The sequence below is a fragment of the Idiotropiscis lumnitzeri genome, chromosome 1 (genome assembly GCF_059441095.1).
Source record: "Idiotropiscis lumnitzeri isolate Australia: NSW breed Sydney's pygmy pipehorse chromosome 1, RoL_Ilum_1.0, whole genome shotgun sequence".
NCBI lineage: Eukaryota > Metazoa > Chordata > Actinopteri > Syngnathiformes > Syngnathidae > Idiotropiscis > Idiotropiscis lumnitzeri.
Genome location: NC_142391.1, coordinates 12,290,899 through 12,314,699, shown reverse-complemented (window position 1 = coordinate 12,314,699; position 23,801 = coordinate 12,290,899). Strand labels below are relative to the sequence as shown.

Below are 23,801 nucleotides of genomic sequence, written 5' to 3'. Positions count from 1 at the left end.
GCTACCAGAGTGAGCTGTGAGAACAAATCAAGATGGGAAAATATAGCTAATGAAAGATTCAACAGGCAAGCTGGAGAAACAAACCCCTGGGGCCCTATTTTTGCGCGCAGCGCACGTCTAGGGCAAGGTGCAGTCTAACTGTGCGCATGGTTGGAGTTTTATTTCTATGGTATTTTCATTGATGGACAAATCACTTCAAATCCAAGAAAATCGTCTTACACCACCTGCGCCACAACTTAGACCTGCTTTTAGTTGGTCTAAGGTCTAGTCTACTTTCTGTCACCAAATTTTCAGGTGTGCGAGAGGCGTGTCAGAGAAAACACCCTCTGTCCGCTGGAACGCCCAGCCTGACGTAGCACAGTCTGACAAATTCCCAAACACAGTAAACTAGACTTGCCCCAGTACCCAAATGACGATGAGGCAGTTTTTATGCAGAGCACACGCACGCCTGTCTACAGAAATAGAGACCATGTGAGGAAGGAAGGAAAGACAAGCAAAGGGGAGACCTGTTAAAGGGGGCACCACGCTTCAAAACCCGTTTGCAAATTCTCATAACACAGCAGGGATTCAAATGACTCTTTTTCACATTAAAGAGCAAACATAAGCTATATTTTCCATGCATTTGGAAAGGCCTCTGAGGCCGTTTTCAAAGTAAAGCATTCTGTATTCTAAACCATCCACTGGCGCTTGTTGAAAGTCCCATTTGAATTGAAGAGCCCACTTTCAAACACTCACCACAAAGTACAGAAACCAGACTCAAGAGTTTCTTCCAAACCAGTGCTTGAAACCCCCCTCCAGTGATGACAGCCACCTGCCTCTCCTCTGTCTCAACTGTCACACCAGAGAGGGAGAGAGAAAGATGGAGTTTCTTTTGGAAAGGGGGTTGTTCTGACTGGGAGGCGGAGCACTCCCACTTTTCTACTACAGCTTATTTAGAGAGAAAACAAACTACTACTAATGTAATGAATCTCCCTTGACGGCTCTCTCAGCCATATAGGGGCGCGATGTGTAAGACTAACCAACACCTAAAGAAAGTGTGCCAGTGATCAATCATGTCGGACTAAAGTAAACGGGCTCACTCCTGGTCAAAATAACTGTATAGCGACATTCTTGACATCTCTTGAAGGAATCAGTCTATTTAGACATCAACAACATAATTTGTCAAGTTCAGATGAACGCTTCAAGCTGCTGAGATACGTAATCTTAAATCTATAGATTGTGGTTAGTGTATATTGTTCTCATTTGACATAATCATTACAAAACGTTACCCAATGCAGACACCGTTTTAGTCATGACAAGAGTGTCGTGAAACAAAATAATAGTGACAGGCGAAATGTAGAGTATCCTACAATAAGTATTCATTCTATACACTACAATAGAACTTTATTTATGTAGCGCATTTCACAACAGCTGGAGCTGTAACAAAGCGCTTTCCATATGGTGTAATAAAAATTAGCGGGAAATTAGATCATAAATTATAACACATGATATATACCAGAAGAACAACAGAACAGAGACAGTCTCATGTTGAATCAAAAGACCTCTGCACTTGCATTTGGTCAGCAGACCTGAGGCCGCGGGCAGGTACGTGGAGTGGAGGAGCTCGGAGAGGTACGCTGGGGTGAAGCCATTTAAAGATTTGAATACAAACAGAAGTATCTTAAAGCAAACTCTAAAGTGCACCGGGAGCCAATGAAGAGAGGCCAAGATTGGGGTGATCCATCTTCCGAGCTTGGGCTCAGGTAACGGCCAATCATGGCTCACCTGTTTTCTGAAGATGAGCCATGATTGGTCATTAGCTAGGCAACTGTGATGTAATTTTCAGTCGACAGCAAGTGGCAAAATGGCCGCCCACTAAGCTATACAAAAACGCAATATTAATCAAAATGCCATTTTTCGATTAGTGGGGCAGCATAGCGCATATTATTTTTATGATATTTTTGGGGGTTGACTTCCCATTAATATCTATTACATTTGCTTAATTAATTGTCAAACTACATGGAGACGTTCTGGCATAGTACGATGTTGAACTCTTTACAACGCTAATGCAGCTATTGCAATCCTGCCTGAACACCACCAGAAAAGGCAATCTTGGTTGAGTGAACCATAATCTATCTTGAGTTACCACCAACATGGTGACAAAATATCAAACTATATTACAAAAGATGTAGCAAATATGGTAAACAATGTAAATACCAGTGTTACACACAGCAGAACCACCTAGGAAAAAAAAAAAACTGCCCAGAAAACAAGAAACAGGAAAGGCGATCTTTGAATATACACTCAGATATAAACCACAATTTTAATACATTTGACACAAATTTTGACAACTGTGTCATAAAAATACTTTGGACGGACGCAATCTACGGGTTTACACGGCTCTTTGTAAGCCAAGGTGAGCTATGCAAGCACGTCTCGAGCAGGCATTATCTCACAGTGTGACACGCTTTGTGTGTGACAAAGCCGCTTGCTTGTGCACAAGGACAATGGAACAGCAAAGTTGCAAAAGGCAGAATCAATCTGGTGCAACAGCCAACCGCTGTAGGTACAGAGAATATTAATCCGTCATGAAAGATGTCCAGGTCCAAGATAACCATTTCATTGATTTCTTAGTAAAGGTAATTTTAAAAAATTAATTGAGATTTAGTCTTCTGTCCGGGGCTTTCAGCCAGGCGGATGCCGAGCAATGCAAAACTGTTGTCTGTTTATAAAAATAACACAATGGAGGAGAATAAAAGAGATAGTGAAAAATACCATCGAGATAACGCTAACCAGCTCTTATTTCTTGCTAATGGAGATGTCTAGACACATTCAATTGAAACTTGTGAGATAAGAAAGTGGGGGGGGGGGGCCAATGCGCACTAATCCACTTAGCTAATCAAAATTTTCATTCAGCATAAAAATGCATTCCTTATCAATCTTTTTCCACATGCACATTTTGCTACTTTTGTCTTACAGGAACAAAAGCATCCTGCTAACACACTTTTATACCAAATGTTTCACCAAGGTTGCCAATCCGTTTCTCTCGTCAGACACCAAACATGCCTGGAATCATTGCAACTACGATTTAAGAGCTTCAATGGCGATGCATTTCAACAATATTGTGTGTGTGTGTGTGTGTGTATATACACACACACACACACACACACCCACATATCTTTATGTAAAGCAAGTTTGTTGATGCACAAGCATGCCTCCGTCCGTGCTTGTTGCTTGATTGTCAGGCTGAGAGGTCAAAGGGTAACTAATTGGGCAACTCATAGAGGTCAGCTTCGGCGTGGCCTCCTGCCACAGTACTGGAACCACACCTCAAGAACTGCCAACAAAAGACAAATGAACCCTCTCCTCCCAGTTGAAGGTACACGTCATATCTCAAGCTGCTCCGTTTGTGCTGAATTTGATGTCTACATGTCCGGTATTATTTTCCTCATTCCAGACATATTGCGTCTGAGTCAGTGCGTACTCAATTCCACTGACATTGTTGAGAAAACACAAACACTTCGGTCAATCAAACAATAGCATTCTTGTGCAAGCCGCTTGCTCTTTTTTGAGTCGTCATAAAAGTGCTAAAAGTAGCTCAGCTGTCTGAATCCTGGAATTCCACAACTCAGAGTTGAACAGAGGGCAGAATAGGGGATGGTTATCATTTTTCACCTGTCAATAATTAGCCAACTTCCTAATGTGCTGCGTCAGCCGATGCCTTCTCATTTAGCCACATCACAGCCGACGTTTGGCCTTTTACCTGCTCGTCCATCAGCAGTTAAGCTGTGCCGATACCAGACCTTCAGTCCGAAATGAGCTCCAAATGAGAGCTGTAAGTACGTTTCAGGAATGTGCATGATGAGTGTGACGAAGGAGGTGTTGTGGTGCTATGATTGCAGGTCTGCGGATCATCCAGAGCAAGAACATCTCATTTTCATTGTTAATCAAAATTCAAAGAGGATATCCTTTCTTAAACAGAGAAGCCAATCATGTGAAGCCGCCAGCCAGGTGGGACATCTCCCTCGCTTTGCCACCAGCAGCTGTTGTCGTGTTTAGGGAGATAAAAATGACCCAGACCTTAGTCAACAGTTGGGGAAAAGCATCCCTTGCGTTGCTTTGTGAAAGTGATAAAAATAACACCATGGCGGCGGGATACGCCCCGAACCTGTTTTTCCTAACCGGGAGGGTCACTATCAGGCAGGGCCTGAGCTCAAGCCAACACACATCAAGGGCAGCACTTTCCTAGCCTCCATTTTCACCCCTGACTTTTCCTGTTTTGACAGGAAGCAGGCAATGATAACACGGCCACACGTAGAAGCAGTGATTGCCAGCAACATGCTGCATGGGATATCTATTTTCATTAAAGTCCAAACCCAAAAAGTTGACCAAACAATTCAAAGTTGGATCAGCACCGGAACCGTCCGCCTTCATAAGCACCCACATCTTGCATGTTGGAATTTTGTTGGAAATCTCTTGCAATGTTGAAAACCATTTGAAAAATTCTGGATCCTGCTTTGAAGTTCTAGACTTTTCGTGTGAGTATAAAAAATAGGGATGGTCCGTTCCAATCTGTTACGATTTTTTTATTAGAACTAGTCCGACAAACGTCATCAGTGTAGTGTGGTCTCCAATAAAAACATCATGAGGACTGGCTTGGAATAGTACATACCCATTTTATTTTAATTAAGGCTGACTAACGATTGTAGCCGGGAAATTACAAAACAAACAAGTCAGAGGACAAACCCACAGTGAGGAAAACATAACCTCGTAGATTGAAGTAATAACAAATATGGACACCAAGCCACTGTGAGACACAGACCAGCTCAAAGTCACGCTCTGTATATCAAGCTATCTTCATGCCAAGCTTTTAGGCTCGGTCTTGTGCCAGTCAAACACAGTGACGCACAAAGGAAGGCAATAAAAAGAGACCACCAAAGTCACGGACACATGAAAGCTGGTGCGGTCGCCACAGGGAACCAAACACGCACCGTTGCGGACGTGAGCCGAGGAGCGATGTCACTATCCAGCAGCAAGAGGAAGGGGCCCGTGCTTTGAAGGCAGAGGGAGGTGTGGATGTTGACGGTCTTCTGTCCGAGGCTCTTTTTGGAATTTGAGCCTTTTATCTAGGCAGGAAGAACGCTGTAGTGAGACACAACAAGGATGGAGGAATGGGGCTATTAGAGATGCTTTGTTGATGGCGAGAGCACCTCAAACGAACAAACCACTTTGATTACCCCCGCAGATTCCCCCCTCTAGCTTTTGTTTATGAGCTAATTAAGCATTGTGCACGGACTGCGGGAGCCTCCATCCACTATTGTACCAAGGTGACTTTCAATGTAGGGCTTTTACAGCAAGATCTAGCAAGAGATCGCCGTCTAAATTGACTCTAGATGTGTGAAAGCCTGATTGTGTGTCAGGAAACAGTGTAGTCCAGAAGGTCAAATCCAGTTCAAACGCAGTCTCCGGCGTCCATTTCTGGGGGAGTTCAAGTGTGCCCTGCATTCACCTCAGCGATGGTCTCACAAAGAGACCAAGACAAAAATGCCCAGCGTGAGACGAGAAAAGCTGAGGGGTCAGCGGATGGCCAGAAGAAGAAGGAGGGGGCGAGGTCTCACTAGACACATGTGGCAGTGACCGTGCGAAAGCAGTGAACACTGCGGAATGCACGCAAGGAGGAGGGGGGGAATTTTCGGATAAAAACGACCCTTTGAGCAATCATACAATTTCTTCCCCGCTCATGAAATTCAGTCCAAAGCTCAGAGGTTTGTTGTAGGACTTACCGTGGAAACTGACGCGACGCTTCAAAGTCACACTAAAGTGCAACTCGTAAAATGCTGCATTCAAATAAAACCACACATTTGTCCACATAATATACTTTTACACCCCGCTGGCTGTCTGAACTTGCAGTGCAGTGAGAATGCCCTTTTGCAGTTTTGGCCTCTGAAGTTGTGTCTGTTAGAGGTCATGGAGGGAGGGGAGCTTGGCCATCATGACTCCAAACAGTGTGGCTTGGACAGGAATTTACCAAGGGTACATGCGCAGGTGTGCTCGATCCACTTCGTCATGTATCTTTTGACTCGAGAAAGCATTTCCGTGTTAGAAAGACGTGTTCAAAAACATGCCAGCCATGGTTTTGTGGGATGCGTTCATTTCAAGCCATAAACAACTCATTTATTTAAATGTTTCCCAGCAAAGAATCAGCAGTGAACTCGTCCCAAACAGCCTAAGGTGGGGAAAGTAGTCAAAAATTTTACTCACGTAAGACTACTGTTACTGTAGAACAGGCGTGGGCCAACTACGGCCCGAGGGCCACATGTGGCCAGTTAAACGTTTTAATCCGGCCCGCCAAACTTGAAATAAATTAAATTAATAAACCATGTTAATGTTTTATTTTCTAAATACTGGGGTTTTTCAAAGACATATATTTTTGTTATGCTTTTATTCACTTTCTTTTCAAATTAAATGTATTTTTTTTTTCTCCGATGAGGTGAGGTCACCAAAACACTCCATCCATCTGCTCCAGGTCCGGCCCATCTGTCAAATTTTAGAACCCATTGTGGCCCACCAATCAAAAGGTTTGCACACCCCTGCTTTAGAACAATATGACTCAAGTAAAAATAAAAAGTCAATTTTAAATACTAAGTAATTAATTAAGATTAAGTACGTAGTGAAAAAATATTAAATGACTGAGTAACTACTGAGTTATTGATTTCTTTTTTTTTAATCAGAGTATCAATGTCAAATGGAGAAAATACAAAGTTTGAATGTACAACTTAAGATACTGCCCAACAAAAAAAAGTAATGAATTAAATCTATATGTAATTAACCCATAAGCATCTTAAATTAATTATCTTTGTTTATACTCATGAAAAAGCACAACGGGTACTCCAGAGTATGATTACGTAGAAACACCGCAACAATCACAACAATGAAAGGTAAATGTTGATAAATGATGACGCCAGGAGGGTTGTGCCTCTTTTGATTGGAAATCATACGCTTTTGTTTCCTTCATTATTTCTTCCTTCGTTTCTCAAATGAGCCACTTTGAAAACTTTGCTTCTGTGTTGCAGAAAATCTGGACGAAACCATAAAGTCAAGCGAGCGACACATTGGCACAAATCTCACTCGGCCAACGCTCAGCTTGTGCCGTGAGCTTCGATGTTCCCACAACAACTGCTTTTATAGGCGAAGCTGTAGTAATGGTGAGCCACAAATGGCGAGGATGGAGCGGCAGATTGGGGCTCATAAACAGAGAGGTTTAAGTTTAAGTGCCTGACACACACGAAGGAGATAAACTGGCCCAGAGCTCTCCAGTAGCAGAGAGTGACATCATAAAATAGAGCAGCAGCAACAAGATGGGAAACATAAAGGATAGATATATTAATGGGAGTCACTTCATGGAAGGTTTATTGTGCGAGCATCCGCCGGGAGTGTCGGCCAGTTTAGGGTGGCATCAATTCTTAAGGCTCATCATCTGTTTAATGTAAATATGAATCTCATTAGTTTGTCCACATTCCCTCAAGCTGCTGACAAATTCAGTGCTCTTTCAAACATGACGTTTTTACTGTCTGATTCTGTTTTGGTCAAACATTTGGAAAATTTAGAGATTCGTTATTATTGCATATACAGTAAGTATTGTTGTTATATTCTGGTGCAAGGCAAGTCCAAAACAGCAGGACCATGTCAAAGACACACGATCCAGCTTTTGTAAGCCGACTGACTTTTTTTTCTGGTGGAAATAAATCGCTTATGAAAATCCATACAGATGAGGGTGACCTTTGCAGCAATCTGCCTATGAAGAAATTCACTGTTTTTGTACCAGAATCAAAATGACTTTGCTGTCATTTTGTGGAACGCATTGCTTTGCTTTTTCTTCTCAAATGTCAGCATGCAAATTGCAAGGCAATTGAAATCAAATCACTCAAGTGGTGAAACAAAACAGCACAGTGACGCATGCACTTTCTCTCTGTGGCCTCCATGCAGAAGACGTACAAGCTTGCAAATACCACCAAAGAGGTAACATTTTCATTTTAGATTTGGCACGTTAATTTACTGTATACATTGAACGTCTTGTTTGTATGGGTTGGTATTTATTAATGGCAGTTTTGGTTATATTTTCCCAATACGATGATCATGTCATGAAATTTTCAAAGTGTTCAGATGCTCTAAAATCAATCCAGATCAGATCCAGACTATATATTTCACAGATATAAATAATAATAATAATAATAATAAGAAGAATAAAATAGACAGCGGAACTTCTGAAGGCGAACACAATACATACAGTATGGTATCTCCAATTTATTCAGAATAAAAATGTCTATGGTATAGTAATAATCTGCTGCAGTGCCTAATCTTATTAAGCGTCCAGACAATTTTTAGTTTGGGCCCTACCGATATGGATTTTGTTTAGGCTGATGCCGATGTCAAGTTGTGTGATCATAAAAAGCAATAAATAAATTAAAATTAAAATTCTTTTTTTTTTTTAATAATATTGATTAATTGGCCGGTTCATTTAGGCTGCCTTTCACTTTTTGTGTGTCAGACTGGTGTCCATTCCCCACAAAAATGTCCTTTTTGGTCCATTATATATCCCAGAGAGGAAACGGGAGTACCCAAAGGAAACCCATGCAGGCCCGGGGAGAACATACAAAGTCCACACAGGAAGGCCGGAGTCCGAATCCAACCCAAAACCTCCGAACTGTGAGGGCATCATACTTACCAGTCGCCCACCATGCTGCCTCCAGTCTTAAATTCATACGACAAATTATTAAATAGATGAGTCACTCTTAACAATTCACCATACCAATTCCGCCCTCAAACTAAGCCTACTTGGATATCAGAACACAAGTGATTCACATTCTCCATTAAGCTGTGTGCTGGGATGAGAATATAACACTCACTGCAATAATGCAATCATAAATTGGTAGGCAGTTAAGTTGAGAAAGATGGATGACATCTGAGGCAGACTGGAAAGGATGGTGGGAGAATGTGCTTCATCTCTTTCTCTTTCCTCCAGTACTTACACGCACGTTCGCACGCCATCAATACGCACACTCGTCTTCACTCACGGAGCAGGACACTCAAGCATGAAATGAACATGAGCGACGTGAACTTTGACTGGCATGTTCACACAGTGCTGGGATTTATGGAGCCCTGTAAACGGAACTGAATGGGCTCCTGACTGAAATGAATATGTTTACAAATTTTGCTGGAAAATATAGAGAGGCAAGTTAACCCCAACTATCTACTGTATGTCACAATTCAAACTCACAAATTTGGATGTGCACTGCCGCAATTACAGCTATCATGTCTTCATCACTTACCATGTAATTAGCATCACATGCTAGTATTAGGGGGTGATTAAAAAAATAAAATCGTTAGGTTGGAGATGAATTCTGGAGCCCAGTCAACCAGAGGGAGAAGGTCCTCAATAGAGAACCGACATTGCAAGTGAGGACACTTGTTAGCATTCCTCCATTTATTAAACATGGGTGTTAACGACAAAATTCTGGATTACACTGGAAAATCACTCTGAAAGTTCTGAACTTCCAGTGTCACATAGACCAGAATAATGCGGCCAGGATGGAATTAGTTAAGACAGGAACAACCAGATTTCTCCTTCGTTGCTTCAAGATAACATTAATCAGCAGTCAACTCCAGAAAATTGTCAGAATCTTTTTTTTTTGTTTGCCAAGCCCTAGTTCGTGTCTAATTTGTAGTAACGTTCATCCTCGGCATATGTCTGCAATTTTACACAATCTAGTGTAGTTTATTGATTAAAAATGATTAAATAATTAAATAAATAACTTCTATTTTGCTACAGTCTCTACTGTGTATGCTGTGAGGGATTTAAAAAAAAAAAAAAAAACACCAGAGGAGGCCAAACAATGCATGGCAGCCCTCCGAAGTGGTGGGAAAGAGCTCTATTAAAATCTGCCAAAGACCAAAACAAACAGAGCAATCTCAAGGCCACGTTAGACATCGTAGCCCCGATCGAGTATTTGCCTTGAGCGAGGGAGCCACGCCCGCAAAGCCCAGTTTGCTGTCCGCATATCCATCTTGGCAGGCGTACACAACACTGGCGTTCTCTTTCAACGCTTCACTATAAGCCGAGCGATTTGTCTGCTACCACAAGGCCTGCTGTCAATGGAGTACGTTTTATGGAGCCAGCAAGAGATTACCTCCAGCGCTGTTCTCCTTCTGTGTATGTGTACCTAACCTAGCGCCTTGAAAATTTATCACAACTATGTTGCTCCAATACTCTGAATCCGACTCAATAATGGACTTTCCTCCTTCATTGTACACATCTCACTTCACCTTGACTTATGGAGCTGAGCGCAAGCAACCGAGTGACGGAAAAAGCTAACAAATCAGCATCGCATGCACATCGTCGCACTCACACACCCCGGAACCAGCCCCATATTTAAAAGCCACTCTGATTAATTCACTTGTAGGTGCACTTCTTGTTGTATTTTTCTACTTTGCTCACTGACATTTGGGCTTTTGTTGTGTTCACACACCGACACTGTAACGTATCACCTTGTCAGCCCAGACCGCGATACCATTGTTTGGTTCCAGTCTGGCTCTTTGTTACGCATGATCCTGCGCCCAACACCAGCAAACACAAGCGTTATTATGCAGGGCAGGCCTTCCTCAAGCACGTAGGCAATGACAAAAAGGGTAAAGAATGCACGTGTTGCCACAACGTCCACATTAAATGGTGTTTATGTCAAAATACTGTTGTCAAACTACAAAACACATGCAGGACATCCATTTTCTGATTTGAAAACTGATGTCAGTGGCGTGAGAAGCACCGACTTAACTTTCTGATGGTTGATACCAATATGTCAATATGTCGGGTGTATTGCTCGGAAAGCTATTCGTTACTTTGTTACCTGAGGTGGATGCCCAGTGCCATCGGCTCGTCCTCTGAGTAACTTAGTCATTGAGATAAGGGTGTCGATTTGTATTTAATGAATGCTTTTAGAATCTGGTTGCATTCGGCCAAGTGGAGCAGAGAGACACCAGATCGGGCAGATGGCACTGCGAAAAACTAAACGATTAATGCTTGCCTGCTTTGTAATGCAAATTACCACTACCTGTGTTGCCTGGCAAGTCATGATTTTTCAGTTTTACTACCTGTAATTAGACAAGCATTTTCAGGATTATTCAACAGTGGTAAAAGTTCGTCCTCCGAATATGATATTTTTTTTCAACAAAATGGAACTTTTTCTTTATTTCAGCTGTTATTTGAAAACTCGCATATTCTCACCCAAGCATGAAGGTGCATCGCCTGATGGTTGCTTGGCGCCTTCCCAGCTCATTCCAGGTAATGATACAGCTGCCAGTTCCCAAGTCACACACTTTGATCGAATGGTTTACTGGATAGCGGTTATTAAGCATAATGGAATGGGATTAACGTTTGTCTTCACTGAATAAGAGGCAGCACAACCTTTAGGATTAGAGGAAGACTGCGGAGCAAATCGGGTAAAACAGCTCAGCTCACCTGCACAGGTATTTGAGGGAAAATCTGGAGCTTGGGAAGGCACACTGTGACCTGCAGCCACACCAGCAAAGGGCAAGCTAGCTAGAAGGGGACGCATTTACTGTAAGTAAACGTTTTGCAAAACGTTTGTGTGTGAGTGAATGGGTACACGTTCAACTCCTGTCGCATCTTTGCTGCAGCAGATGATCCTGGACATCCAGGTGTGCCTCCACACAAGAAATCCATCTCCTGGAATCAGCCAGCAATAGTAGAACATAGAGCAGGGATGAGCACCTGGCTGACCGCGACCGCATTCTGAGTGGCCCTTGATTAATTCTACTCACACCCCCCAAATGTTTTTTCTATAAAAAAAATTTTTCCCCGGGGGTGGGGATTGTGTTGTGATGTTTCCTGTACTGCAGTGGACCGCCGCAGAGGCATCACAGACTCACTCACTGGTGTTTGTGGATTTTTTTTTTTATTCAGTATTTAAATAAAAATAAAGGAATTAATTAATTTTAAAAAACGCGTTTGGGCTATTGGGGATTTTTAGGGGGCTAGCCCGCACATGTAATGTATATTGGATGTTTCTCATTGTTTTTTGATGATTTGGGGGGAGGGGTTGCAAAAACAAAAATGCATTTCAATGGGCGTCAATTATACCGTGATGACAGCTATTTGCGGTTTAAGTCCCTGTCATACATGAATTGTGAGGTTTCCATGTGTTATTTTAAGTTGTAATATCAGCATTCGCCACTTGATGGCAGACACGCCATAGTTGCGATTGCAATGGGTCTTCTGCTGTCCTTTAGACCCAATGACTTTTTATGGATTTAGAATGCCATGCAGGACAAACATAGTAACAGAATACTAACATTTTGAGCTGATTTTTGTCGCAATGTACAAAATGAGTTTTTGCGCTGAATGTTGGTTTGCTGTTCAGCAGTTTGGTGTAATTTTTATACACGAGAGCCCTTGGTGCTGGGAAAAAATGGACCCTATTTTGGTAGACTGGCACCCGTGTGCTCTATGTAAAAACGGGTGTAACTTCATTTTCATGTCAGCGCAAGTCTGGTCTAGCATGTTTGGGGCCATATTGTGCATGTCAGGGCATGTTGTTGGCGCATGAAGCAGCCTCGCCACTGCCCAACTGCTCATTTGGCGACAGAAAGTAGTCTCCGCTTGCCGTAAAAACAGGCACATCCTCATTTTCATGCCGGTGCAATAGTCTAGTTCAGCGTGTTTGTGAACTTTGTAGACATGCTATACCTCACTGGGCATTTCGGATTTGCCCCCTTGATCCTCTCGCAATTTGGAGACAAAAAGTAGACTTTCGGACTGTCCAATGTGGTCTATTTTTCAATGCATGTGGTCCAACGTGATTTTGGTGTATTTAATCGATACGCAGCTAAACAAATTTGGCATAAAATTTGATGCAAAATAGAAATGCAGCGAGGATTGGCCAGGAAAACAATTAAAGGGGAAGTCAACCCAATAATATTATTCTCAATATTTTATGTGTGCCTTCATTTATTAGGCATTCGGATGCATATTATTATTTGTGACATATAGCTAACTACCAATCATGGCTCACCTGTTTTCTGAAGCTGAGCCAAGATTAATCGTTATCTGAGCCCGGAGTGACTGTGATGTCATTTTCAGTCAACAGAAGTGCCCCGGAGATGGCTAAAAATAGGTAGAGTTTGCTGCTCAACTCATATTCTACAAACGCAATATTAATCAGAATGCCATGTTTCGACGAGTGGGGCTGCATAGAACATATTCTTATTCAGAAATTTTTGAGGGTTGACTTCCCCTTTAAGTTCCATCTTAAATTGGCACATTAAGGCACAAACACCTGCTCACACCCAATTCAATCAGCACAAAGGCTAGCAAAATATAAAAAAACAAAGAAAAGTCCACTGATGCCCACAGTTAGACTACGCTTTGTGGGCCATTAAGGATTCCGTTGGTTGTCAAAAATACAGGATTTGAACTTTATACACTTACAGTTTGAATAAAAAGGTACAAACACATACTTTAGAGGCAATTTCTTAATTCTATGAGTGAATTAATGTCGTTATTACCTTGATGGTCCAGAATTAACTGTACACTGTACCCCCATTTCAATTACACTTATACTGTAAAGATCGAAAATTGGCTCCAGTGCTGAAATGAAGAATATTTAATAACTTTTTTCCCCCTAGAGAACTGCAACCACCTGCTTTACTCAATAAAAAAAAGAGCGTTCACTCCGCTGAGCCTTTAATTTCATGCTACTCTAGCACCGTAGTGCACAGTTAGTGAAGCCCACTATTTGACATTTTTAATGCTACGTTACCTCAGGTTTGCTACCATAACCAACAAGACTTTCGAGAAAAGCACATTTTTCTGCACACTCTGAAAAACATTTTCATTTTTTTGGGACAAAAATAAAACATGTACACGTATAGAAATTCAAAGTCAGTAGTATGAAATAATCCCTGACCATTACCAGTTACATCGACGTTGAATAGTCATGCCACAGGGGAAATAATTATGTGCACTAAAGAACCAAAAAAAGAACCACGTGAAAATGTGGCGCGCAGCTGCACAACGAGTAAACAATAGAATTTGAGTGCAGAGGTAAATTGGCAGAGAGCAGCTGCGGGAGTTCACAAATACAACACCGCAGATCAGTGGAGAGCCATGACTGATGTCTGAGGTCTGTGCACCACTTGACACCATATTATCACTCTGAGCTCCCACACAGTCACACCGTAAAACACAAGTCACATAGCGACCACGTATGACGCAAGGAGACTCGTATCCACTCTGGCACACGCACGCACATGCCCCACATTCTGAGCCACAGGGGCAGAGGTGCTTTGATCTGAACCGAATATTATGCTCATATTCTGTTTTAAATCTGCTTACGTTTTACCACCAGAGTTGAGGGTTTTTTTTCAAACTTTGTTTTTCTGGTCCCTTGGTCATTTTGTTTGCCAAACAGTGTACACATTTTCTAGGCCATGAAAGTCGAAGGTAATCAAGACTTGACACAAAGGGCTAAGGTTGCTGGACTAAGGAGAGGTGCATATCACGTCCGCCCACCTGAGAGGTAGAGCAGCCGTCGCTTCTTTGCAACACTGACTTGTAATCACTTTTGCGCGTATCACAATGAAATGTCCTTGTTGAATTCTCAACCATGGCAACCAAATACTGCTGAGTGACAGCTATTCAGAATTCTATGTGTGGGAAGAGAGGTATTGATTGGGAAATTACGCTAGTACTTTCAGGGAAGTGAAATTATGAGTGTCACAGTGAGAAATAAGACTCAGGTCACTTTTTAGACCAGACAAATGAGTGACATGATGTAAATTTGTTTCATTTAGTCGTTCATGAAACTGCTTTGTTGGACATGGACTGATTCATTAAACGTAATTAGATAGCGGGGTCAAGCGGGAACAAAAACCTATCAGATCAAACATGAATACAAATCTGTTGCTTGTGTTTCATTGACTTTCCAGTATTTTGTTAATTCAACAAACGGACAAAGTGGCCTCTGGTTTATTAATTCCACAGGAGAAATTTGCCCACAATAACTTTGGACACATCTAGCATACACCAGCTGCACTTGGTAATTGTTTTTATCCTTTTTGTTTGCTTTAACCCAATTAATATTCTGATTAAAATGAGGTTCCCGTGCATCAGCGCCACCGAATTCACATTTGTAAGACCTGCCGAAAGGTCTGTGTTAATGAATTAGAGCGCTGCGGTGGAACTAACATTGGAACTAACACTGCATTTATATTCATGAAGCTGAGTTTATGAGAGGGTGTTAAACACTGCTGACTCCGTCATTGACCTGCAGTGTCTGCAACCACCAAACGATCATGTAGCTAAAACCCTGACATACGCACATTTTCACGTGAAAACAGTCACTAGACATTTTTGGGACATAAACACTGGTGTTGGAGTTAATTGAGACAATATAGAGGCAGCTCCTCAGTGTGAGTTCCTGTTGTTTCAAGCGTGCGTTGGTCAACAGACGTGAAAGGCATTGCTAACAGCAAAAGTAATTGACGCCCCCCCACCCTGTGAGAATATTCATGTTTGCATACATTAATAATTTAAACTGTAAATATACCACGAACTATCATCTTAAAACACTGAAAGGTTCAAATTAATTCAAGCGCCCTTTATATTATGCTTTAAAGTAAACGTTTTTCAGGTTATTTGATTTTGAAATTTGCACATCTCCACTAACAACCCAGGTTAAACCTAGCTCCTCCGCATCCTCACCAACATCAAAAAATGTTAGTCTATCAGTTGAGATATATCACTTTCACATACTTCTTTAACACCAATTTGTAATATCATACTAGCCTGGGCTTTGATGCCAAATGGTAACATTTTAAATGAATAAGCGTATGCAAAAACACAATTCAGTGAGTTGTATCTGCAAATAGCTGAAGGTAGGTTCCGCGGGGGAACAAAAAACAGGATTCAGTGAATTCATGAATTGCAAATAGGTGGGGTTAACTGAATTAACCTTGGCTGTAAACTGAATTCTCAGAATCTGTAAGTTCACAAAACCTCAAAGAATCCATCTTGGTGATTTGCAGCGAACCGCACCACTCATTGTGCGGACCAATCACACAGCAACAGTGTGTTTGGAGGACGGAATATGCGGCTGTGATGAAAAGAAGCACCAAAGCCGCAGGAAACAAACCAAACATGGCTGTCGAACACACATTTATATACATATTTACATTGCAAAAATGACAAAAAAAATAAAACAACGCCTTGATGCCATCTGTGCCGATCTTCGAGGTAAAAGAACTCAGCTGGTCAAAACAAGACACAAACCAGTAACGTCATTTTCATCTGTTGTTGTGATTGGTCAAAACAAAAGTTGGGTAGGCGTGCAAAAGTTGCAACATCGCCCAATCAGCTCGAATTACTGTACTGAATGTCCCACCTTTCGTGCAGTACACATAACCCTAATCCTAACCCTTCTTTAAAAAAGAGAGCCTCTGTCAGCACTGCGACTGTGAGGAGTTTCAGCTTTTCAAGCGTGGCCACTGGTATCAAATGAGTCCAAGCTGATCACGTTCACTGCAAACCTAATCACTTTTTGTGGTCTCCTGACTTGAGTTCATAAACTGGCTGAGGACACACACGCACAAAAACAAGAATCAAAGGGAGTTGGCATGTGAGGATTTTCGCCAACCAACCACAAGGTCGTGTCTGCAGAGTCTGTGATTACTGCAAGGCGCTAATTTACTACTTTGAAGTTGGAGTTTTACAGTATATGGCCCTCTTTCTTTCCGTAATTCCTGGCCACCGTGTCCTGCCACAATAAGCTTAGTCCACAATTATTGAATCCGCTTCTCTCTAGTGGAATAATGCCCGTAGGTTTTAATTATGCAAATAAAAGCGGATGAAGTTTCCGTTTGATCAGGTCGGGATGGGGGGAAGGTGGGGGTTCTGCTTGGTTTCAATCATCTGCTGTTTGGGTTCGTCTTAAAACAAAGATATAAAAACAATTCCATGAAACCGCAAATTTGCATACTATTAAATGACACGAAGGCCCCAGTCGTTGTATTAAATGGGTCACTCCCTGCAGGTACTCATCTAGTAGAAGTAAATAAATAATTGGGGACATGGGCTCACAACAAAGAAGATATTGTTAGTTTGGTTTTCCCTCTGGGTCAAACTAAATTGTTATTGCATTTAGCGCATCTACATCAGAGCAGAGCCGAATTCCAACACAGTGGAACCTTCATACACAAATGACCCAGAGGATGTATAATTTGACAATACGCTATTCAACCAGAATGTTATTTTCCAAGATGTAACTCATAATTTGCTGCAATGTAAGAAAGTGATACATAATTTTTCGGGTAATCCCGCAGATCATAGGAATTTGAGCGAGATTCCCGCAGGATGGGAGTCAACTTTACCTTTAAACACAGGATTAGGTTGGAACAGGATAAACAGTTCACAGGATCAGACAGGAGTGGGAGAATGGCGTCATTCTGAGATGGGAGTCGTTTTTACCAGGACAGGACGGGACAGGATTTTTTTTCCAAACATCTCTGCTCAATGCTCAATATGGTCATAACAATCTGCTTTTCGTTTGAAAGTGATTCACAAGAACATCATTTATCATTTTTGTCACCCTTTTATTAAGACTGTGCCATAAATTATTTTCATGTTGATTTTCCTATTCATATATTACATATATTTTATATATTTTATTTTTTTATGACCAAGGTCATTTGGCCCTGAAACGTTGGAGACTATTTTGAAACGGATTCATTCGATGTCGCACTGTAAAATTCTAAAAACCATGAAGGAAAAAAGTAAAAGTTAGAATTCTTCTGCACTGACTTTCTCCATGCTTGATGTTGTGTATTACAGCACTGTTCACCTCCACTGCACTACTTCTGTATGTCAAACAATAAGTCTACAGCAAGGGTGGGGGACACAGGGGGAATGTCTGGGGACCAAGCCGACTTCCTCTTCACAATAACGGGTCAGCCAGTGGATGAAAAGGGAGGGGGAGGTGACGACTGGGTAAACAATCTCCGCTCTCGTCTAGGCCGTGACTACACAGACGCAACACTGGCCAAACTGCGTCAAAATTCAGCAAGGGACAACCGTTGCAAATGTTCCCCCGAGTTGCCCCTGTGACCTTATTCGCTATGGAGGAAGCAATTTGGAGCAATCATCCAGAACTGTGTCCACAATGTGAGGGGTTAACAGGTGAGCAGATCAACTCATAAAGACAATGGCTTCATTATACTTTGGGAATTCTATGACCTTTCTCAACTTAAAACACCCTGCCACCCCGGAATTAAGGTCCAATTTAGCTATCAACAAGTGCAAAATGGTGAGCTTCCAGCAGATAGAGCACCTGGTGAAGGCCACAAAGTGCTGTTGAAGGGTCCTGCACTAAAAGGGGGTGGTCAGCTCCCAAGGGAGAATAGCACTTAAGGGGAGGCTTAATGTGTTGTTTTACCTGATACCCAAATATGGATCTGATATGCACCGAGCAGAGACCACACATGCAGATGTCTGGAACTTAGAGCCCAGGTGCCCCTTGTCCCTTGTATACCTGCCCCTCTATGAATATCAGCTGCTATGGGATTTGGAGGGAGAACCTTGAAGATCTGTAACCCAATCTGATTTTTGAGACTGCCTCACTAAAATGAGACAACAAAAGGCGGACCGTGCCTGGGGGCAAAAGCAGCCCGTCACAACAACAGTGGTCTCCGAGCCTATATTTAACAGTGGTGGGAACTGTGCGAGCAGCCATACAGGAACACTTTCAATGCAGAGTGAAGGTCGACTGGGACACGACTTCCTCCCCAGTCTACAAAGTAAGTGGCTGGTTTAGTTCAATCCCCCCTCAAACCCCTTCCTTAGACCCAACAGCAAAATGAAGAGATAAGCATTGTTTGGCCAAACAATGGCCCACTTTCAAAATCGACAAACCTTTCTGCTACTCCAGGCCAGTTTTGAAGTTAAGCACAGTAATAAACAACTTTTTTCCTGCGCAGCTAAAAAGTATCAGGTGGATTTAAAGCAATCATCTTTAAATATGAATGTTGAAAGCAAGTGTAGGTGATGGCCATCTCATGCCGTGAGTAAACTAAGTACATCTTTCTTTTCGAGCATCGCTTACCATCTCAGTACTCCCATAGAAAACTTTCATACCCCCACATAGAAAGCTTTTGACCTTTCAGAAAATCCAAAACAGCATGTTTGTTGAACCATTGATCGCATCGTCAAAGTGAACAAGTCATTTCTACTATAGGTTGGTCCGTCATTTAAAAAAAAAAGTAGCTGACCCAAGTGTGGACTGAGCAGTAGTGTTGGTTTGTGAATAAAATATTGAGTTTTCCAAATTTTTCACATAAGAGGTCTCCATCTGACAGTGATGATATATGCCTATACTTGGCTGGCAATTTCAAATCATATACATACAATGTACAATGATACTCTTGTGCTACAATGTCTAATATGAGGCATTTGTTGGGTCATTTTAACAAAGACAGTAAGTCAATGTAAAGCAGTTTCTCACTGCTTCATGTGAGGTTTTCATCAGATAATGGCGATTGAGGCGAAAGGGAAAATTCACAACAAAGGGCTGATTTTTGTCCCCAGCTCAAGTCAAGATGTAGTCAAAGTATGCGCAAGGGTAGTTTTCTTCTTTTTTTATTTTTTTATTTTCATTGATAGTCGCAGGTACAAAGGGGCGATTGTGCCATTGTGGCCAATGAAAGTAGCTGCATCATGCACTTTAAATTCAGAAGAAGCATGCACTCAGTGTTTGCTGAAGCAGAGATAGACACACTGGAGTCCATGCGCAAGATTGAAGCGCATGTGTGTCAGTCCCCCCACCATGCCACTAATAACTGTGCCGCTGTTCAGGGGCGTGTTTTAAAAAAAAATATAATGAAGATATGATAATAATTTCTTTCTATAAGGGTTCAAAGGGTTTAATGGTGTTGTCATATTTATGAATGAAACACGATGACACACATATCACCATAACTTGCTTTTAGCCGGTCTAAGGTCATATTTCTGTCACCAAATTGGCAGCTGTCCCGTAGGCGTATAAAGGAAAAAGCCCTTGTTCTGCCGGAACGCCCAGCATGGCGCAGTGTGTTTTCCCAAATTCTCAAACATAGTGAACTAGACTCGTCCTGGCACGTAAATCAAGAATATGCCAGATTTTATGTCAAGCACATGTATCGATCTCCAGGTTTTTGCTGCATTAATCAACCAGTTATTTTCCTACAAGACATTTATGCCTTTCTGTGACTCCTCCAGTCATGCTGAAAACTGCTGACACTGTCACACACTTAAGCTCGACGACCACTTCCCTCTCAGAACATTTTGTTTGAAGCCTCATGATTGTGATGTGTGAGTGTTTAACACATTCACTGCCAAAAATGATTTTTTTGGGGCTTCTATACCCGTCAATGGCAGTGAATGAGTTACGTACCAACTCATTTCAATTGAATTCAAACACCTGTTGTGAATTTTAACACTCAGCGCATAGTTAGAAAGTATGCAAAAACCATACTGAAACATTGAAGAGCTGGACGTGTGCAGGTCAAATTACTTTCACCCAGAAAGATTAAAGTGAATTTTAAGTTCATAAAGATAAAAGATAAAGGTGTCCTTTATTAGTCCCACAATAACCACGTCTTCACACAAACAGCTTATGTTTTGAGTCTTGGGGAAAAAAACACACTACTTGCTTAGTGTCCGTCAATTTTCAGTATACCGACACTGCATATTTTATACTCCAAAAGCATAAAGTTTAAATGGAGAGAAACAAGACCTACCTTGAATGAAGTTTGGTCAGAAAGGGCCAACGCTAGCTTCCTCAACTCGGACACTTTCTTCTGACAACTGTGACAAAAGCCTCCCTTCTCCTCTGTCTCGGGCAGAGAAACAGAGCCAGCGCCCTCGGGGGCAGGCCGGCTGCTGCAGCGTGCGTCCTCCGCAGAGAGGAGCCTCTTCCTGGGGGTTGCGGGAGACTCGCCAGTCGGACATCCCTCCAACTTCAGCGAGGGAAAAAAATTGGAGTTTTTGTTAATTTCACCTGTCATGACCAATGACACATCTTGAGCATGCAATAATGCGCAGGTGTGTGTTTTGACATCGTTTTAAAGGAAGCGTGATTTAGATATAATCCAACCGAACCGAACCATGGTATTTTTTAACACTTACACTTAGATGCCCCCCATGGTCAAGAGCAAACTGGCCGTCCCCAGATGCATTCATTTTATACTATCAGCCTGTACAGCTTTACGATTTAAAACCAGCCGGCTCAAGGTTGTGATCGAGACGTGCACGAGTCATGTCGGCTGCGGAGATGACTTGACGGCGATCTGTCATCTGTTGAAGTCTATCTCAAGGTGTCCCAAGGAGTTTGCGAAGCAGTGTACTGCGGGGGAGGCCAGGAGCGGGCTCGGTGGTGCGCGAGAGGCGGTATTGTTGTAGAATGGGAAGGGCTAAAAGTCCAACTGCTCAGAGCACGAAATTCCATTTAAACATGTCACCTCATTTATTTTACCAATTGAAATGAGTGGTATTGGGGAATGTTAAAAAAAAAAATTCCATACTTTTTTTTCTGTATAGAGGAAAAATCCTAAAGTGAGTAAAGTACAAACACTGTAATAAAATTGTATCATGTTAATCAAATGAATGTAGTACATTTGTCGTAATTTATTGTTCACGTTTTTTGTTTTGTTTATTTTTTGTTTTGTTTTTTACGAAAGTTCTCAAAAGCACTTCAGTGTTGGCTGCAAGGCGCCTTAACCCAGCACCCCGTGCATATTTGGCGTTACTCTGGCGTCACCATCTGGCAAAGAGTGGCAACATCTCTTTACCCGGGTAGGAGCGGTTATGGAGGGAGGACTGAGTTGAGGTTAAATATTTCATTAGTAAACTTTCAATATTTCATGCTGGGGATGACGTAAGTGACAGCGGCCTCAAGGAACTCCGAAGAAAACCGCGATGCCCTCGAATGGCCCTCGTAAAGTGGCGGGAATTTATTTTTTTGTTGTTGTATTTTATTTGTTTTTGTTTTTTTATTATATGATAGGCTATACTTTCATTTTTTTATTTTTTTATTGAGACTGATTGAATGCATACGTAGTTTTCCATCCAGTGGAATAATGTGCAAACATACAAATAAAATGCGCCGCACTTGTTTTTAATTTACACTATTTCGTACGCAGTTCTAACGCAGTTTGTCAATAAAACGATATCCAAAAAGTGAAGTTTGATTTTTTTTTGGGGGGGGTGATTTGTGCAACTAGTTCGAGGTTTTCAAGTATCAAGCGCCCCTTGCCGAATGCTTTTTTGTTTGTTTGTTTGTTTGTTTGTTTAAATACATTCGTAGTAGTGTCAGACTCGAAGTGCTATTACCTTCTTTTTTCTTTTCAGCAAGTGACTGGTAAATCCAAAAATGATGTCGGAGTCAACGAAGATGGTGCCGAAGTCGATGAGGCTGGGCTCGGGTTTGCCCCCACCGGAAGAGCCCGGTGAGTTCGGTAAAGCCATGCGGGGCTACAAATATCACCTACAGTTATATCCCACTCGTCCTATCGCATCCCTAGCGCCATCTAAACCAAAAGGTGTTTGTATCCCGCCAAAAAGAAGAAAAAAAGTCCACATGCTATTTTTAATCCGGGATTCCACAAAACTGGCACATAATAATCTCTTAGAATTCCACGAAGTGAAGCCATTCAATCCATATGAGGCGCTCCCCATCCACTGGGCTACTTCTAGGACATCATCTGAGGAGGACCCTCTATTCTTCTCTGCTCTCTTGCCTCCTCGTCACCCTCCCCTTTAACTCCATCCCTCTCTCTCTCTCTCCCTCGGTTCCCCTCCCTTCTCTCTCTCCTCACTATACACGCAAGGCTCCCAAGATGTATAACCATGACATTCCAAGCCATAATCACTAACGACGCATCCCTGTGATATTCCCCATAACATTCATAGGGAGACCCGCAGTGAGCAACCAAATGACCTCATCGGGGTTTATTTAATAGTGCCATTTCTGCTTTAATAGTCCTACAGGTTGCACTGTATATATATCCCGATGAATAGTATACTGATGTATTGTGAGGTAGCATCAATGATTTTTCTTCATGATGAATATAAACTGCAGTGATAAACTAGAAGTGATTGGTTACGGATTGATTTAGATTTACAGCTCTGCAGCATGTATTCAACCTCATCAGCATTTCCGCCTCAGAGTGTCCGCTCTCAACAATAAAACTTTAGTGTGACCTCTTTTCATCTTTAATACCGCGACTGAGAAGCCAATAAGACTCCATGATTGTGGATCAATAGTCAATGAATAGCCTTCACTTCAACATTTCCAACAGCCTTGAGTCTTGTTATCGCACAGATTGAACGGTTGAGGCTGTTGTACGCCGTTTGCTTTGGTCCAGTGGAACCATTAATCCTTGTCCTTTGTTGTTATAGGTGGACCTGTGTGAATTTGAAAATAACACTGTAGGTGTGATTTACATAACAAAAAAATGAAGCTTTTTGTCAGCATTTGTCAGCAAGTGTTGTCTTGGTCTTCATATGTGAGAAAGGCGTAGATGATGTTGGGATGGGGCCACAGCTGGACGATAGGAACATTTTTGGTATGCTTCAAACCTTTCAAATGAACAGTTTCTCAAAAGGATTCCACAGAATTACTAATGATTTTTTTTTTATCATATCAATTTACATTGCAGTAGAATATCCTTTAATTGTCTCCCTCAGGGGAAATTTAATTCATGCTATAGTTTGTTCAAGCTAC

At 41.9% G+C, this 23,801-nt stretch overlaps 1 protein-coding gene across 2 annotated transcripts in view; it reads right to left on the bottom strand.

Annotated features, from left to right (window-relative positions):
• Window positions 1-22,745, bottom strand: part of kif26ab (kinesin family member 26Ab) — a 65,411-nt gene extending 42,666 nt beyond the window's left edge. Inside the window, exons 1-2 of one of the 2 annotated variants that reach the window (XM_088317418.1) lie at window positions 22,409-22,745; window positions 20,818-21,036 (exon numbers count right to left, since the gene is read on the bottom strand). In XM_088317418.1, the coding sequence (XP_088173544.1) occupies window positions 20,818-21,036; window positions 22,409-22,543 (354 nt within the window). In that variant the 5' untranslated portion in view covers window positions 22,544-22,745. Of the gene's footprint in view, window positions 1-20,817; window positions 21,037-21,205; window positions 21,399-22,408 lie in introns of those variants that run through there. The other variant, XM_088317426.1, reaches the window with a different exon arrangement.
• Window positions 22,746-23,801: the final 1,056 nt, after the last annotated feature.